The sequence below is a fragment of the Halictus rubicundus genome, chromosome 6 (genome assembly GCF_050948215.1).
Source record: "Halictus rubicundus isolate RS-2024b chromosome 6, iyHalRubi1_principal, whole genome shotgun sequence".
NCBI classification, from domain to species: domain Eukaryota; kingdom Metazoa; phylum Arthropoda; class Insecta; order Hymenoptera; family Halictidae; genus Halictus; species Halictus rubicundus.
The window spans coordinates 17,105,566-17,121,719 of record NC_135154.1 but is presented as its reverse complement, the minus strand read 5'-3'; the positions used below and the strand labels follow the sequence as shown (position 1 = coordinate 17,121,719).

The following is a 16,154-nucleotide window of genomic DNA, read 5'->3' as shown; positions in this document are numbered from 1 at the left end:
AACCCGCTGTCGATGCATATATAGAGGTCGCGCCTCGCGCGCCGCGCCGGGTTTCGGTTTCAATGAAGAGTCGTGAAACTTTCTAAGCGCGAACTACTTTGCTCGCGTGCGCGATAAGCATAGTCGGCGAAATTACTTTGCATCACTACACGCGCCATTTACTCGCTCGCGGACGATGCGATGGTGAACGCCGAGCTGAAACCGTACCAGAACACCTCCGTTAGGGACACGATCATCGATCCCCTTATTTACGGTGACGCATTGTGCAACTCCACGTCTCTGACCACGTTGCGACACCTGGATTCTATGTTCTCCGAACCTGGACGACTGCCGCCGATTCGCTTTGTAAACACGTCGAACCGGCTACCGAGCCTTATAAACCCGTTGAAATTATGGTCTTGTTGCGACAGTGCCGGAGCATCGATGTTTATCATATTGTTACACGAGCTGCTCACCGCGAAACTGCTGCGAGTCAATATTAGTCCAATTACAGGCAATACTAGTCTATTCGGACACTGTTAAAAAGACGATAACTTTTTTAATATATATATATACAGGGTGGCCCACATAACTCTGAACAGCTCAATATCTCGAAAACTATGCCATCGATTTTAAAGTTCTTAGCCTTAAATTGCATGGAACTGAAGGGCCTTTCTGACTACATAAACGTGAAGTGGCCTCCCTTCCCCTTTAACGGGGGAGGGGAGGTACCTTTGTAATTTTAAATGGAACCCCCTATAAAATGTTACATATTTAGATTCTACCGAAAAAAAAACAAGTCAATTTTGTCTGAAACATTTTTTTGTCAGATACTTCCATGATGAGATATAACAGTTTGAAGTTTCGAGTTGTAGGTACTTGAAGCGCTCGGAAATAGCGTTATGGAATTATACGCGCTTCATAATTTAGAAACATTTCATAATTTAGAAAAGCGGCTTAGTAAAGCTGTCACTAATGAAAGTAATAGTGCCGGTATTCTTGCTGCAATTACATTAAATCCTCATATTAGTCAACGTACACTTGCACAAACATCACATATTAGTCGTTCATCAATTCAACGAATTTTGAAACGGCAAAAGTATCATCCATATCACATGGTTTTATCACAAGAGCTTTCGATAGCAGATTACGATCACCGCGTAAGATTTTGTGAGTGGCTGCAGGGTGTTGTGCAATTTAAGACTAAGAACTTTAAAATCGATGGCATAGTTTTCGAGATATTGAGCTGTTCAGAGTTATGTGGGCCACCCTGTATATATATATAATTTAATTGTTTAATGTTGCTTCAACATCAAAGGTCATTAGCAACACGGTACATTTTCTTACAATATATTATACATATCTGTATCCTTGATATACTTGGCAAGACCGGCGATATACTCCTTAGAACTTAACAGAATGGGTAAGGATCTAGGCAACTTAGCATTTTTCCTTTCATTCTCATATTTTTTGCAGTCTATTATTAGGTGGTTTATGTTAATTGGTACTTTACATATATCGCAGATCGTATTTTCTTTCTTATTTAACAAAAATGAATGGGTTATTTCTGAGTGCCCAAATCTGATTCTAGAAATTGAAGTTTGAATTTGACGATCTACTGGACTTGGAAATTTGTGCCACTCAAAATCCGCTCCTTCATTATGATATTTTTGTATATAATTCCTTTTAATTTTGTCAAATACCTGTTTCCTAAAAATTTCATTTAGGTGGTTTTTAAGATCGTTTAGTCTGGTATAATGGGTGATTTCTTTCATTTTTGTGTTGCAGGCTGCTAATTGGTACGATTAGTTTGCTATATTCTTAATATTCAATAATTAGCTTACTATATGACGCGAAAAAGAAATCTTGAGAAAATTGCCGGAATCGCAGAGAACATACTAAAAGCTGCTTTTTACGACTTTTTGATATTGTCAATCAATAAATAATCCCTAATTGTGTTATTGACTACCGTGTCCGGCACATATGGGTGATAGAATTATTTCTCTTTACTCATTACTAGACTGCGGATTTTATGCATCTATGACAAAAATGAATAAGCGTAATTCAAAAAAAGAAAAAGATTAAAAGAGTTTAACAATGTCGATGTACCATTTTTAACGTATGAAAATTATGAATCAGCAAAATAAATTTTTTCTTACCTCCTATAGATTACAATTAACGTATAAAAATTTTATTTTGCATAAAGATCCGCAGTCTACTCATTACATTAACCCTTTGCACTCGAGTGGTGACTCCGAAGCGCCACTAGAAACTGTTCTGGCATTATTTCAAAGAAATTGCAAAAAATATTTAAAATATTTGTTACAATCCAAAATTTGTATTTAATAAATTACTAAACATTTAAATACTATATGTGGAAATCGGATCAGTTTCGTACGAATAAAATGAGAATATTCTAAGACGGAAGGAAAATTTAGTTTTAGATGGAAAATAGCGCCGAGAGTGCAAAGGGTTAAACCTTCAAAAATATCACAAGGTTGAACAGCTACTTCGAAGCTCATATTTCAAATTTTCAATTTTTATTTCACGAGATATTTCCAGTCTAAACACTTTCAACGATTGTCAAGAGGTACACCAAGCTGAATATCAATTCAATTGAACTTTGTGTCAATTTTAAGTAGTTTTATCGCACCGTTCTCCAGGAATAGTTTGAAGAGCATTCGGGAGATGAAGTGGTAGGTGCACTTGAATCGTATTAAGTGATTGTACTTTCCCACAGATGGGATTGAAAGGCCAGTTACGTGGTTCATTACAAAGTGCCTGGTTTTTCGCTTCTGTCACGATCTGAAGCAGGTGTTTCGTTTCTAGGAAGTCAGAATCCCATTCTCGCGTGGAACGGCGACGTTAACGCGCAAAATTGCTTGACCATAACCACGGCACGCTTACTTCTCGATGCCCACGCCTGACCTTGCCATACTGGAAGGTGTGAAACAACAAAAAGAAAAACCGACTGCAGTCTGCTCGCGTTGGTACCTGCAACGCGTGCAGTGCGTTGACAGATTAATTTCCATCGAACGGCTATCAACCAGTCGGTGCGAAGCGTTGCACAATTCTGCGTTTCTTGCAATATGGTTTGCCTGACGCGATGGATACCTAATTTCCGTAATTAGAAAGTGCCCGCAAAAATTACTATTAATTTTCATGCTAAAGGAAGCACAAATACATCAAATCTCGCACTGTTTCGGAGAAAAATAAAAAATTTTTGTCAGCACAAAATATATCTGATCTGATGTTGCTTTGTAGAAAAATAAAAAAGTGAAAAATATATCGGAGAGGTCTCACGTTATTTTAGAAAAATTAATATATCAGATCTTATGTTATTTTAGAAGAAGAGAACGGTAAATAACGATATCAGCTGTCATGTTATTATAACAAAATAAAACAGTAAATAATGATATCAGCTGTCATGTTATTATAACAAAATAAAACAGTACGAAATATATCAGATCTCATGTTGTTGCACGAGAATAAAACAGAACGAAATATTTCAGATCTCACGTTGTTTTAAGAGGATAAATAGTGCAACACACATTAAGTCCTCTGTTATTTCAGAAAAAATTTTTAATTCGAGAGCCGTCAAGTATTTTTGTATTTTTTGATGTACAGTATTTCGTGATGTTTGATTCTCGAATGTAAAGTAGAAGTTGGAGTCAATCTCGCAAGCAGCATCAAGTGTAAAATTGAAGTGGAAACAGGTGGAGATCGTCAGTCACATCAGAGTGAGCGAGTACTAATAAAATGCTGAAGAATTATGAACGGTGTTTACAGAAACATCGTGTATACATCCTTTACACTCCGTAGAATCAATTTGAATTGTAAAATCGCGGTACCTGTACACTCTCCGGGTTTCAACAGGTGAACGAAAGAACAAAATATTTACATACAATCCTGCTCACCGAAACCATGATAGAATCTTCAACGAAGATTTAGCACCACCTATCAGTAACGAAGACGTAATTACTGGCTATCATTTTCTTAAAGCGTGAACTTGTTCACTGTCCAAACTTTGAATACAGAAAACAATGACCGGTGTGACGACTGCACTGTGAATGCGAATGCATTTGCCATGTAAACGAATTTTGTAAGGTCTGAAACTAAGTTGTGTTTCATCGTGTTCTATGAAATTCCATAAACCTATAAACAATAATAAAAACAAACAGTTTCCTATTAAAAAATATACATTCAGACGGCAAGACAAATTTCCACAGAAAAATATAAAAAACGACCAATGCTCTTTCAAGGACACTTCAATGTCGCGCTGCCGACTTCAAAATGGCGGCCGGATTAGCTACACGCACAGTCCCCAATTATTCGTGACTTATTAACCGTTCATTTAGAGTCGCAGTGACCCATATACGGACCACTAATGGCGTCGATCTAGTTCAGATGTCAGTGGAACACGTTTCTCGCCGTCAATAGTCAATCGTACGCGTCACGCCTAATTCGAAGACGTTCTCCGGATCCATCCCACCGTCGATGATTCACCTGATCCCACAGTTTCTTGCTTATATTTCACAGACACAGTTGTTGGAGAGGGGGAGGGGGGAAGTAGCGTCGAGGCGCAAAATATGTTTCATCCTCGGGTGAAACGCGGATAAATCTGAAATGTGGGTTTGGAGCAAGGAGGTCCTACGGTAACGGTGATCCCGTATAAATAATTGATGAGACGCCACACGTACGCCGGAGGCTGGTGCTCCGATTTGTAATTGTAATTTCGCGGGATACTTGCCCGGTTAAGCAATGTAATTACGACGTGGTCTCGTTATCGAGCGGATTCTTGGCCGGCGACGGCCGATCCCGGGGCCTGTCCGTACGCAAAATGCGATCCTCTTTTTATGGGGAGGAGGGACACGCGATGGGGACCGTGACATCGAATGGAAACCGCGACAACGATCCATCGCGCCTGTCCGCTTCGAAAATTAGCTTTCCGCGCCGATCTCTCTGCACGCTTTAACGATTCACCCGGAGGATCGAGCATTCTCTCTCCCGTGAGAACAATTCGGAAGAATTTACATAGGTCCTTGGCTGAAATTTTTGGACTCAACAGACCTCGAAAACAGGGCCCGTTGAAGCCGCCATCACAATTTTTGCCAACGTTTAACGAAGAATTTCCTTGCATGGTGAACGGAAATGTTATCCACGCACAACACACTCAGTTATCAAACTGTCGAACAAACGACGTCGCTTCTTCCCCGGTTATACACGATCGAGAAGTAATCAAGATTAATCGAGTTTTTGAAGGGAGAAATCGCACACGATTGAGAAATGGCACCTCGTTGCGACAGGAGGACGCGATTCTTAATGGAACCGAGTGCCGAAGGACGGAACCGATGAGGTTCGTTTAACCGTTGAAAATTAAAGCATCCGCGGGAAAAAGATACTCGGCAAACAAAACCCGGAATAACAGTATCAATCTCGAAGAGAAACTCTCATCAGAGATGAGGGTCAAAATTGTCTGCGTCGACATACTTTCGAGTGTGCCAGAATTTAAAATGCTCGAAATTAATAGGTTTGATTCTATGAAATTTTTAATGCTGCTGGATGGTCGAGGCATCGAACGGAAGCCAGGTTAAGAATATCCTCGACTCGTTAATCTTTAATATTGGCTAATTGTGTGACGTCAGAACGAATGTCCATTCCAGATGCGATCTCTATATTTTTATCGACGACTGTAGCCAATAATACGGCTGATTTCGAGTCGGAAAATCTGACCGAAGGTTGTAGACAAGGATCAAAGGATACGAGGAATGCGTCATGAAATTTAGGCCAACGTGGGTAGCTGAAAAACGGTAAGGAACGACCCACGCCGGCCTGTTCTCGATACGCAGACGTTTTGCTCGTTATTTATGTATCGAAGGAACGGAGAAAATCCTTTCCTCGTTACACACCCACGAAAGTCATTCAATAACACTTCTATGAATCCGTGCAGCCCTGCTTGTATCGATAACTCGAAGAATGTTACATGCAATCGACGTACGTACATATTTCAAATTTTATCTCTTCTCAGAAAATGTTTAAAATATCGTTGAGTGTTAATTGAAATTTAAGTGACTCCTAATACTGGACAAACGAACGGAATTTTATTTTGAGAGTAACAAAACATACATACTCGATTGATTTTCTTTGAGATCATCGTCATTAGTCAAAATTCTTCTTCAGCTTCTCACAGTTGACTCGAAGAATTTTTATGAAAATGTTTATAAAGAGATCCTCGAGTAAACGTCGGCAATTGAAAGTCTATTAGGCGAGCAAGTCGTTCAAAGCAGCTCGACATGATTAATTAGCAAATTAGATAGAGACGTGTCGTTGCTTAGTGACCTGATACTTCCGTTCCGTGCGTTGCTACTTATGCTTGTGACTTAACCGCGCGTTTCCTTTCGAGCGACGACCGAAAGGGTTCAGAACAAAGCGATGATGACTATCTGCGGTGCAGAAGAAGGTGCAGGGGACCGTCCAACGAATGACGCCCCGAAGACGGAGGAAGTGACGTCACATTATTATAGTTACCGGGGCTTACCAACCGGTCGCGGTTGACAAGCCAAGCGTCCACCGTGCTCTCCCGATCCCTTTTCGTATTCTTTTCTCGGCTGTACCGCAATGTCCGGCTCCATTCTTCCCGCGAACCAAGGGCCCGCCCTTCAGCTCCGAGATCTTATGCTATTCTCGTCATTCGAATCCGAACTTCCGGTCTGCAGGCGCGTCGCGACAATGCAGTAAATTGTTCTTTCGAAATTTAATCGAATTTATAACATTTTTGAGAGAAATGCTACACGATTGAACACTGGCAAAACAATGGTAGGATTTGATGAGATTTACAAATTTTCAGTGCGAATAAAAATACGACACAATTGAAACTCCACGAGCTATGCAACACAATAGTAGGATTTGGTAAAATTTGTGAAATAGTTTTTAAACCGAATGAAAATACTACAATTGAAACTTTGGAGATTTGTATATAAAAAAAGGATTTGTAAATTGTTGCCGTGACCTGTTTCGAATATTTTTCCAGTAGTAATTGTTCATACTGCAGAATTGTAAAATTATTTTCAGATATCTGCTGTATCTCTGTAATGATATTAAATCTGTAATGATTTTAAACGAAGGATTATTTTTAAATACCCCGTGCGACACGAAACGCGAAGTTCCCGCTGTCGAGTGATTTCAAAAATTAATACAGTAGCCCAAAAATAATCTTTCATTGCCGGAATATGCTTTCGAACATATCACGAGCATGTCGAGAGAGTTTTTAAATTGCGAGCTCGCCACTGAAATCTGGCGAATGGTTTGAAAAAGCGACCTGAATAGTATACTTTTCATTCAGATATACCCGCCGTATTCCGCTGTGTTTACGTTTTTATAAATTTTTCACGATTTTCGAATCGCATAAAAGCGAACGGCGCGACGGATCCGGTACCATGTAAAGTTTAAACAGAGAGAGAATTTTTAACGAGATTTCGGTATAAAAAATTTCACTTCGATATAGGGAACACGTCGACGACAGTTTTTTTTTTTTCGAGTGACAGTTCACAGTGCTGAATTTTCGCTACAATTTTGATGGATGTTTACTCAAACATTCACCGGGGAGTTAAACATTCATGTTTTTAAACGAAATCGTACAGAAAGATCCGTCCTTTAGGCGACAAAGTACTCGCGAATGAAACAATTTTTTCGAAAAATCATAGTTCGATTTATGCTCAATTCATTAATTGTCCTCAATTCATTCTTCAATTAAACCACAAATTATTCGCACTCGAAACGCTTACTTCACAGAAATCTTGAATTCTTCACGACTGTATTAAAATTTAAACCAGCTTTAAAGAGCAGGACAATCTATAAACAAAACATTAAAGCACGTAAAAAATATTCCAAGTTAAATTTATAGATACAAAAATGATTGAAAAGTTACTATCAGGTAAATAAATCGAGGATTAGAGGCAGTAAAGTCAAAACTAAAACTACACATGAATAATGCAAAATTCAGTTCTTATCAAGCGAAGAAAAGATTTTAACACGTTCACTGCCACGTCAGTCACATATGAATGATTTTTGACTAGGTTCAGAAATTCATTTTTATTGTGACACATCCAGATAAACCGAATTTTATTAGGATCTTTAGAATTCAGAAGGGTTAAGACAGCATCCCCTATAATACATTTTAAATTTCTAGTTTCGGTTTCATTAACCCTTAGCACTCGAATGGCGCCCCTAAAAATTGCTGTATCATTATTCAATATATTTCTTACATTATTACATTTATTTTTATTTAATAAATTACTAAACACTTTAGTGAATTGCACCATTTTCGTATGTATAACATAAAAAAATATATATATAGAAGGGAAATATTCTAGGTCGGAAGAAATGTTTCGTTTTCGAGTAAAAATAGCTTCGAGTGCAAACGGTTAATTAGATTACACTGATTTTGTGAGAATCTCTGGGATTGATTTCTGGCACTTAAGCTTGCATTCCGAGGACACAATAAATTGACAAAAATGTTCCGAAGACAGTGAACAATACGATATCGACTTGGCTGTGTTCTGGAGCGCAGTCGAGACGTTGTCTTCGAAACATTGCCGAAACAATGGCGCAGTTAGGCGATTATCGAGCGTCACGTCAAGTTCGGGGGTCTCCTAAACCGCGTGCACCGTCTGACAGATCACCTGTGCGAGAGGTCGAAGACAAGCATGCCCACTCGCAGAACATATGGGCCGTGCTCGTCGATTTCGGGTACATCTGTACGTGGGTCGTTAGCTACGTGTACACGAGCCAAGAACAAGATGCCATATATGCGACCAGTCGGCGTGCCCGCAGAGATACGTGGGCCAAAGAAGAACGCGATACAACCGAGCCTTAACCAGCTCGGGCATTTCAAGATTACGGGACTGTGGCGAGGACTCTCGCGACCGTAAACGCGGTTAGGTAATCGAAACTCCGTTCACCAGATTTTCCGAGACTTTCCCCCTTTTTCTTTCGCACACCCCTATCTTAAAGAATCTCGCAAAAATCTCGCTTCACTCGAAAGATAGAAACCGAAAAGTAAATCATTTTTGCATCGGGAGACATACCTGCAACAACTCGAGACGAGAGGAGGCCTGTGGTGCTGCCATAATTGATTGAACGATCGTTCTGCGACCACTCGACGGGCGATGCGCCGTATTTCTGAAACAAATTCGTGGACAGGACCCGTTAAAAATGCACAATTTCTCTGGAGGATTTTTTTACAATTTTTTAACGTTCACGTTTCAGTTTTCGCGTGTTCTTGTTCCGATGCAGTCTTACCAGAGACCGGTGACTTATTTTAAACAGAATTCCCGACATGTTCGCCAAAGTACCGGTAGCTGAGCGTTATTACTTTGGATACAGTCTGGTGCGTCCCCGGCGCACGCAAATCCGGATGCAGAACACTCTGCACCTAAACGCGCGAACGTTTCGACGATCCTCTTCGTGAAAATATTTTAGAAGAATATTCGCCGTTTTATCCGCCTCCTTCTCGTATCCGGAATGCCAATTTTTATGCATTCATGGCCCCCGTAAAGGACTTTAAGAGAGTGTAAAATATGGAATTTAATCTTGACCAGGCCCCGCATATTTTTTGCTTTTCTCAATTCTTAATTTTGCAGTACGACACACTCGTGATATGTCCTTTCCGAAAGTAGAATTGAATCAACGCTAAATTCAATATCAAAATTATTACCCGAGGACACACACTTTCACTTAACTTCCGTCTCTTATAGTTCGACAATTTTTATTTTGCACAAAGATCTACCAGAATAAACAGTACAGACTGGAATTTTTTAAAACGAATTCAACTTGAATCTTCGAACGTCTGGATCCTGTTTTCGAACGTCCCGCATACTCGGATCAATTTTCCGATTTTACGAAGCTGAAGTAATAAAAGTTTCGGTATGTTCGCAGTTCTTAAGCGTCCATCTTTTGGGCCAGATGCCCGAACGAATAAAAGAATAGGAGAACGATCGTCACAGGGAAACGTAATTGCGTCAAAGTTGAACGCGCCCACGCGACTTCTATCCACCCACCATTGAAAACATTCGATCTTTATCCGGAATAAACGATCGAATGAGAAACAACGGTTCGATTCCTGCGATCCTTCCGCCCACGCGCTATCCTTTCTACGGCCGCTGCATCCGTCAATTATAATATTTGGCAGCTGCTAGACGCGCCGGAACTGTACTATGTCGCCAAACACAATCGGAGAATCGCCTACTCGAACCACTTCTTTTACGATGTCCATTCGACATTTCGTTGGACAGTGACGACGGCACAAAAGGCGCAACAATATTTCGGACAGGAACCACTGTTTTGAATAAAAATAGTATTCTAAAAATATTGTTTTTAAATTATATATTTTTTTTCTGAAGAATAGTTTTCAGCTAAAGAGAATACAATAGGTTTTTTTTACAGAAGATCTGTCGTTCCATAATAAATCTTTAAATTATATATTTTTTTTCTGAAGAATAGTTTTCAGCTAAAGAGAATACAATAGGTTTTTTTTATAGAAGATCTGTCGTTCCATAATAAATCTTTAAATTATATATTTTTTTTCTGAAGAATAGTTTTCAGCTAAAGAGAATACAATAGGTTTTTTTTTTACAGAAGATCTGTCGTTCCATAATAAATCTTTAAATTATATATTTTTTTTCTGAAGAATAGTTTTCAGCTAAAGAGAATACAATAGGTTTTTTTATATAGAAGATCTGTCGTTCCATAATAAATCTTTAAATTATATATTTTTTTCTGAAGAATAGTTTTCAGCTAAAGAGAATACAATAGGTTATTTTTTTACAGAAGATCTGTCGTTCCATAATAAATCTTTAAATTATATATTTTTTTTCTGAAGAATAGTTTTCAGCTAAAGAGAATACAATAGGTTTTTTTTCAGAAGATCTGTCGTTCCATAATAAATCTTTAAATTATATATTTTTTTTCTGAAGAATAGTTTTCAGCTAAAGAGAATACAATAGGTTTTTTTTACAGAATTTCTGTCGTTCCATAATCAATCTTGTAAACGTCTTACTCAATTTATACGAAAATAGATCTCGGCGTGTAAACATGAAGTATCGGTTATCGGATCATGATTAATCCGACACGGAATCACCGATGCAGATTAGACGGTGCGGTCTTGATTGATGCGTCTTTGATCGAGAAATAATGTCATATAAATTCGGATGGTCGCCGCAATCGTCCTTGGCGATGCTCCTTGCAGGAAATTATTAACTCGGCGTCGTTAGCCGTCGCAATAGAGTTTTTAGGCCATCAGCTATCCGTGAGTCACGTTCCATGACGTAATCCTGGCAGTCGTTTATGGTTAAGAACCGAGCGACACGACTTCTTTGCCGACGGTGTTCAATATTCCTCGATCGGCTCTCGGAAATTGTCGCCGAAGGTGAAATTAGAGCTCTTCGAGTTAATTACGGTGATAATAGAGCTACTTGTTCAGCATGAAAACTGAATGTCTGAGCACAAAATAAAGGAAACATCGATTGTAACTATTATACTCTGGGCAAGAAACTTTAACGATTGTGCCGGAGCTCGTGAATTAATTCGGGTTTATTTAAATCTTTGAAATCGTGCTCCCATTCATCTGCTCTAATTTCTGCTCTAATTTAAGGGTACTGTTTATTGTTAATTGCCCGGGAATTAGTGAGACAAAAATGGTAGAGTTTGGTAACATTGTGACGGGAATTATTGATTTAGGATAATTTTGGTCGAAGGTAACGTATAAAGTTTTAATGGATGTTGAACGCGGTAGACAATTAAGCACGAAGATATTTAGCCGACTAAACGAGACCGTCTGCTGACCCAGGTATTCGACAGTGTTCGTGTCTTTTTGTTGCCGAGATTATTTATAGTTTTACTAAAACTTCTCTAGGATTACCATACGCTACTCCCATGAGTTTGGCCACCTCAGGTACACGGCTTCGTCTCTATAATTAAACGTGGAATACGCGGTCATTTCCGATGGAATTCGGCGCCTGTACGACGAGCACCATTCTCAGGTGTGCTCAGAATGTTAATTCATTCACAAAACAACTATCGTCTCTCGACGAACATTTCAATAGAAATTCTAAGTCTATTCAAAATTTATTTCTGCTCTCTATCGAATAAATATTTTCACCATTTGCGATTTTCAAGCTTAATTACGGATCGAATAGCAGCTACGGAATATTTTGCTAAACTCTGCTCAAATTTCCAAGCACCAGCTAACAGATAGTCCGAGCGTCGAACGTCTACGAATTGCATGCAGATTCGAGCGCCGACTACCGAAAGCATGCACATGTAAACAACGTAAACGCTTGTGCATCACGTGTGCAATTAACCACGCGTTCGCATGTGGTGCCCACGTGTGTTTGCCCAAAACGAGCAGAAAACGACACCGCCGACGCGCTGCCCAAAGTTAATCCAATTTTCTCATTGTCGATTAATACGTCAGTCCCTTCAGGTTCTAATCTTCTCTAATTACTCCGACTTAATTCCATTAAGCCCCATAACCAACCGCGAACACGTCAAAAATAAACACGCACCTCCATAAACGGGATACACAGTCCGCAAGTGTAATTTAACGCGGCAAAATTCACTTGCAAAATATTCGAAAAAATATATTCAGACTTTCCAGCAAAATGCCATGACACACATAAAAATTGGATAACCTTAATCGCTCGAAAAGTCCGGTGGACAGTTATTACTCGTGTGGTCGCGTTTTTGCAGAATCGTCAAGCGGAAAAAATTCCCCTCAGATTGCCACGTTCAGCAGCCACTGGTCCAATGATTTAACGGCCCGTTCTTATTCGCGTAACGGTGCAATTAGGTAGCTGCATCTCGAGATCGGCCGGTCATTCGGGAGCCAGGCTGGCCTATCTTTCATCTCGGCTCGCATAAGCCAGACATGTGGCAGACGCGATTCTCCTCGGTCCTTCGCGTTTCTCATTGTGAAGAATTCGCGAACCGTAGTCCCGGTTCCCGCGTCTCGTTTCGAACGAGCAGTTTTATGCTGTGTCCCCCCTCCCCCTCCACCCATTTGTCTGTCTTTCCAGCTTGACAATCGACCGTCTTCGTTGCCCAAACATTTATTACTAGCCTGCGGGTCTTACGCATTTGTGACGAAAATGAATTGATCAAATGAATAGAACACTGAACACTAAGAATTTTTAAATACTGCTGTTTTATTTTTTAAAAGATATACAGAAAAGAAATCCCAACAATTTTGCACAAAAATCCTCTGTCAAATTAGAGGTGTACAAATTAATTCTGTGTCAATATACAATTAGACTTCCCCAATTTCTAATTTCATAGATCATTTTGCAAACAATGAATTGAAAGAAAAATTTCTGCCTCGAACAGGAAGATTTCTGATTGAAAAACTAAAGCAAAAATGCTGTTAGTTTCGATCAGTGTACAGGTCTATTTGTAATTAAAAATATTGTTCATACACATCCGCGTTATCGATCACACTTCTCAGATTTTCCATCGACTAATCGCAAGCGAGAAGGTAAGTGCATTGCACTGAATGAATGGTCGTGGAATGCAGGTTGCGAAGTTCATTGTACCGGGGACACATGATTATAGGATGTTGGAAATCGAACGTGTTTTGCGACGGAGCCATTTTCAGACTAACTCGCGTAACGTGACGCTGATAAAAATTGCAATACAAATGCTTTGATAAATTACAGGGAGATATTTAATTATTTACAGAAGATAATTTTCTTTTTTACTTGGAACAGGATCGTAGGTGTTCGTCGGATTTCGAGATGATTGGTAGAGGATTTTGGCATAGGTCGATGTCCAGGCTATCGACTTCGGTAATTAATCGAACTCGCGGACGTCCATGATATGATATATCGCGTGTTTACAGGTATTCTCAAGAGGCATACGCGTGCAAACGATGCACTCGAGTACGTCCTCGTGGGCGCATATCTGCGCGATCGCATTTACGATGTGCGTTCGAGAGGATCGGACCAACTCGACCGTAGAATTCGATGCGATTTGCGCCTCGCGCTGCAAGTTGAATTCATTTGACTCTGGCAACAGGAATCGAGGAGGTGTTAATCCCCTTATTATAATGAAACTTTGCGCCCGCGACACCAATCCGCGACAAATGTCGATTTTGCCAATCTGTTTTGCTGGTTACACTTTTACAATACCAAATTGAACCTGTGCTTTGGCAGACTCGGCACTTCAAGAGTAAAATTCTCTTGGTAACATTTTTGCGAAAGAACATTATACTCAAATTATTGAAAAATAGAGACGAGTTTCACCCGTTCGCCCTCTACCATTTTTGTAAAATTATTAATATCCTATGATTACGAAATACAATTTCGTTCTGATTAAACATATTGAAGCTGTAGTCTATTTTTATCTCGTCGAAGGATGCAGACAATTCTCCCTTGATTAACGAAACACGCCTCAAGTTCAATCTCCACCTCGAAGCATTCTTTACAAAGTTTTGCGCCAAGAATTTTACTAAATAGTTCGAATTCTCGCATTCGGTAGAACTTCGGGAATTTTTTATTCGGCGTGATCCATTTTCACCAAAGCAAGTACAGTTTGTGGAAATTTATCACAGGATTCGAAAGCATGGGTGTACTAGTTTCTTTTTAAATTGCGAGGCCCACGTCTGTGGACGTTTCATTAAAAATTAATTCATACTATCCAAGTACAATAAGTATACAAAACAATTCACCATTCGATCTTAGTCTCGAAAATGAATGATAAAACAAATTAAAAACTAAAGTGAAATTAACAAAAGTGATTCTTCGTCGAAAAAGACTAGGGATGATCCACCATCGAAAATTATCAGAAATCCTCATTGAAAATTAGTGTCAGGTAGTACTCCATTGAAACTGACTAAAGATAATACTCTATTGAAAATTACCAAAAATTGTCATTGAAAATTAATTCAGGTAGTACTCCATTGAAACCGACTACAGATAATTCTCAATTGAAAATTACCAAAAATAATTCACCATTGAAAATTCATTGAAGTAACTCTCCACTGAAAACGGTTAGAGATCATTCTTTATTTACAACGATTACAAATGAATTGTCTTCGAAAATTACTAAAACTGATTCTCCGTTGTGAATGAATAAAGTAATTCTCCATTGGAAATTACTAAAAATAATTCTCTGTTAAAAATTATTGAGAATAATTCTCTGTTAAAAATTACTGAAAATAATTCTCTGTTAAAAATTACTAAAAATAATTCTCTGTTAAAAATTGTTAAAAATAATTCTCTGTTAAAAATTACTGAAAATAATTCCCTGTTAAAAATGACTACAAATAATTCTGAATGAAAAATGACTAGAATTAATTCTCCACTGAGAATTGCTGGAACAAATTCTCTATTCTGTTAAAGACGCGCAGCGAACGAGCGCGCGAGATTCGAATATCGACGTGCATTTTACCGCGAGATTTTCTCAGGTTTCCGCGTTATCAAAGTATGTTTTAACGAGAAAATCGTCTGGGTTTCCTGTCAAGCTGTCAACACGGTAAACAGACGATCTGTTGACGAGCGGACAGCACACGTTGCCACGTCGAAGGGTTATCGTTCGGAACCGGGCAGCGGACTATTAATCGTTTGATAAGGCTTGAACGGTGCTCGCTCACCTCGGTCAGAAAAGGTGTCCCCGACGATAAGTGATACGCAGCTGATCCCTCGTGGCTCGTCCTTACGTGAAGAGAACCGATGTAGCACTGACAGTTCCACCATCCCTCTCTCCTCAATCGCGCGAAATCCCACTCTGCTTAACCCTACGGCTCCCTCTCTTCGTCCTACTCCCACCAATTTGCCGTGCCTCGCCAGACAAGGATCGACAGCACTGCTAAGGCTGTCTATCAACGGTCAAAACAGATCGACAATGAAACGTGAAACGCCCCGGGGCAAAAACTACCCCTAAACCGAATTGCGTCGAAGAACATTCGTTAACTCACGCAAAAGAAAATTCTACTGCCATGATCCAACCACCCACTTCGGAAAAAAATTTGGAAAAAGTGTGGCGTTATAGAGCTCCTCAAGTAGGCAGTATGAGAATTTTTTCTGATTTTTTGGTTGTGGACACAGGCTCGAACCCAACAATTTGCAGTGGGTCGCCAGGCAAGGATCGACAGCTACGGCTGTCTGTCAGCAGTCAAAATAGGT

General features: G+C 39.5%; 1 protein-coding gene across 2 annotated transcripts in view; it reads right to left on the bottom strand.

Moving 5' to 3' along the window:
- The window catches only part of LOC143354749 (uncharacterized), a 50,237-nt gene extending 34,482 nt beyond the window's left edge, over nt 1-15,755 (bottom strand). The window contains exons 1-2 of one of the 2 annotated variants that reach the window (XM_076789031.1): nt 15,623-15,755; nt 9,066-9,159 (exon numbers count right to left, since the gene is read on the bottom strand). In XM_076789031.1, coding sequence (XP_076645146.1) covers nt 9,066-9,107 — 42 coding nt within the window. In that variant the 5' untranslated portion in view covers nt 9,108-9,159; nt 15,623-15,755. Of the gene's footprint in view, nt 1-9,065; nt 9,160-15,618 lie in introns of both variants that reach the window. The other variant, XM_076789032.1, reaches the window with a different exon arrangement.
- Between the last annotated feature and the right edge of the window lie 399 nt (nt 15,756-16,154).